The 3,449-nt window shown below is 45.4% G+C and overlaps 1 protein-coding gene across 1 annotated transcript in view; it reads left to right on the forward strand.

Annotated features, from left to right (window-relative positions):
* rpgrip1l (RPGRIP1-like) overlaps window positions 1–3,449 on the forward strand; it is a 50,459-nt gene that overhangs the window by 38,197 nt on the left and 8,813 nt on the right. The window contains exons 26-27 of the mRNA XM_015398867.1: window positions 1,167–1,251; window positions 2,996–3,132. Coding sequence (XP_015254353.1) covers window positions 1,167–1,251; window positions 2,996–3,132 — 222 coding nt within the window. The remainder of the gene's footprint in view (window positions 1–1,166; window positions 1,252–2,995; window positions 3,133–3,449) is intronic.

The raw sequence follows: 3,449 nt of genomic DNA on the forward strand, positions 1-3,449 counted from the left end.
ATCAAAAAAGTACTCCAGAGTGTTGTTCAGCATGGGGGTGAGTAGAAAATGAAGGCTAATCATGTTTTGGGTGTACTATTCCTTTAAAGTTGCTGGAACAGCAAAAACCTTCCATATCACAGAGCTGATCAGAGTTAATGTGTTTGTTTTCAAAACATCTTTTATACGCTGTTCCTAGAGGAACAGAACAAAGTATGCTGTGGTTTCCACACAGATTCCCATCCTCTTCCAGGAAATCACAGCGTCCGGGCAGGGCCGGCTGTGATTGGTTCTGTGAAGACATGGTCTGATAAACGGGCATCTGTCCCTGACAGCTGGACAATAAGTGTGGATAGGTCCTCCTCCTGGGTGAATGTGATCAGAACTGATGCCTCTACATGCTAAAGCAGACTCTGCTTGCTCTGAACTTTGTTCCTGCTGCAGCTCTGTGGCTCTCAGTCTGACCATCTCTGACTCTGATCCCTTCAGGATAACAGCTTGTTTTGGTAGAAATCTGCAGCTCTGCATGTTCGGATGTGACTGATCAAACAGTGCTTCACCTGTTTTACCTGAACGCGCCAGATCTAAAGTCAGTCGATCTTTCCAGGTTGGTTTATACTGAGCCCCTAAAGCGGGGTGTCCATCATCCACAGCCAACGCCCTGCACGGTTTAGATATCCAAGTATTCTGCTGCTGCCATAAACACCTTTGTTTATAGATGTTAGAGATCGGCCTGTTTTTCAGTTTAGTCCTGTTTCTCTGACTGTGACTGGTTGGACTTGCTCTCTTCATCCTCTGACATGGGAGCTGGCTTGGAGCTCGTCTGCCTGGCTGGCTGCTTTGTATCTCTGTTTCTGCCTCCTTGAACCCCAGATGGCCGCTCACACTGAGCCTGGTTCCACAGGAGGTTTCTTCCTGGAGTTTTCCCCTCTTCACTGTCGCTACAAGCATGCTTAGTGTGAGGAATTGCTCTAACCATGAACATGGTTAGAGCAGAGGAAGATCTGAGTGACATAGAAATATAAGTGGAAATAAACTGGCGTTCCTCATGGGTTCATCCTTCACATGGCCTTTCATAAGCAAATGAGGCTGACGTGTTTTATAGTGATGATGATGACAGAGGAAGAAATCCCTCCAGGTTTATTGTGTTTGATTCAGATCCTTGTTGGCTGTTTGTCTTCCTGCAGTGATTCCTGTGGATGCAGAGAACAACAGAGCGAGGCGGCGACTGCTGAGGGAAGTCCTGCGCGGACGGAACGCTCAGATGGAGAGGTAAGGAGGAGAAAACGGTGAGACAGGGATTGAGACAGCTGATATGTTATGAACTCACTCTCTGAATTGATCGACCCAAGTCCATCGAGCAGATTCCACAGCTGAACTTCCTGCTACTAATCAGGTGTTTCAGCTTTTCTCTGTCCTCTTTTGGTTCAGTGAGACCATTTAAAAACCTCCTCAGATCTTCTCCCATACCGTCCATGACGACGATGACGATTTAGAACAACAGCAGTGTTCTCCTGCATACTCACCATGCTGTGGACGGCAGGTCAAACAGACTCTGTCACTCAGCCTGGAGCAGTACTCCAGTAGGGTGAAATATCAGTTTTGGTACAGCCCCTCCAAAAACACAGACATCACACATGGGGGACGGTGTCTGAGGCCTTGGCGCTGTTAGCTGTTGGGTTTTTTATCCTCCCACCTAAGCAGCAGTGATGATTTGAGCTAATCACTCAGAAGCTAAAGGAGTCATTACCTGATATCAGATGTTAAAACCAGCGAGTTGGTCTTTGGCTTTAGTGCAGTTGAGGTCAGTTCAGTTCAGTCTACTTCAGTCTAGTTCAGTTCAGCGCAATCCAGTTCAGTCCAGTCCAGTTCAGTTCAGTTCACTGTAGTTCAGCTCAGTGCAGTTCAGTTCAGCTCAGTTCGGCTCAGTGCAGTTCAGTTCAGTTTACTGTAGTTCAGTTCAGTCTACTTCAGTCTAGTTCAGTTCAGCGCAGTCCAGTTCAGTCCAGTTCAGTTCAGTTCACTTCAGTGCAGTCCAGTTCAGTTCAGTTCACTGCAGTTCAGCTCAGTGCAGTTCAGTTCAGTCCAATTTAGTTCACTGTAGTTCAGTTCAGTCTACTTCAGTCTAGTTCAGTTCAGCGCAATCCAGTTCAGTCCAGTTCAGCTAAGTTCGGCTCAGTGCAGTTCAGTTCAGTTTACTGTAGTTCAGTTCAGTCTACTTCAGTCCAGTTCAGTTCACTGTAGTTCAGCTCAGTGCAGTTCAGTTCAGTCCAATTTAGTTCACTGTAGTTCAGTCCAGTTCAGTCCAGTTCAGTTCACTGTAGTTCAGTGCAGTGCAGTTCAGTGCAGTCCAGTTCAGTTCAGTTCAGTTCACTGCAGTTCAGCTCAGTGCAGTTCAGTTCAGTCCAATTTAGTTCAGTGTAGTTCAGTTCAGTCTACTTCAGTCTAGTTCAGTTCAGTGCAGTACAGTTCAAGATCAGGGAAGTCCAGTTAAGTACTGTCCAGTCCAGTTCAGTTCAGTGTAATTCAGTTCAGTTTAGTGCAGTTCAGATTATTCCAGTGTAGTTTGGTTCAGTGCACTTCAGTTCAATGCAGTGTAGTTCAGTTCACTGGGCTTCAAGATGCTCAAAGAATCCAAACATCACAGGACCTGCTTTAGCCTCTTCTGTTCCTCTAAAGGTTCTTGCCTGAGGGGAGAAAACCTTTGCATCCAAGAAAAGTGTAAACTACCCCTAAGATTCAGTCTGAGTAAATCAGGGTTAGTTTTGGATTAATTTATAAAAAAAAAAATCCCTTTTTATGTTCAGAAATCGAGTTTTTTCATCTGATTTTTCATGACTGTAATAATGAAGTTTCACTTCATCATCCTTCATGAATCCTTTAAGTGTCTGATGGAGAAACAAACATCTGACTGAATGCTGATATCATCAAAACACGCTCCACCGTTCACCATCATCACATCTTCTGATGCCGAACTGATCGCTAACTGAGGATGATGATGGTGTGTCTCCCACAGGATCCAGTTCACGGTGGTGAGCGAGCCGCCGGAGGAAGAGGAGCAGGAGAGGGAGTGTGAGGATGTGGGCGTGGCCTACCTGAGGATCCCTGAGGTGGTGGAGAAGCAGGAGGACGTTGTGGAGGCCAGTCTGAACGGTCAGCACACACATCCCCTCCTTGCTAAGTGTAGTGAGGACTGTGTGTTGATTCTCATTGGTTTTAAGCCCTGTTTGCGCCCTGACCCTGATGCGACGTCAGAGACGCGCTTTGAGCATCAAAAAAGCGCCTGCTGTTTCATTTTTTATGCTTGTCCACATTAAGTTCAGACGTGCCTCCAGAGCAGTGTTGGGGAGTAACGGATTACATGTAAAGACGTTACGTAATTTAATTACAAAAAAAGAGTAACTGTAATTCATTACAGTTACTTCCGAAAATATTAAGAATTACAAATTTAGTTACATTTTTTAAAAAAT

This window comes from Cyprinodon variegatus, unplaced genomic scaffold (genome assembly GCF_000732505.1).
Source record: "Cyprinodon variegatus isolate N-32 unplaced genomic scaffold, C_variegatus-1.0 Scaffold968, whole genome shotgun sequence".
NCBI lineage: Eukaryota > Metazoa > Chordata > Actinopteri > Cyprinodontiformes > Cyprinodontidae > Cyprinodon > Cyprinodon variegatus.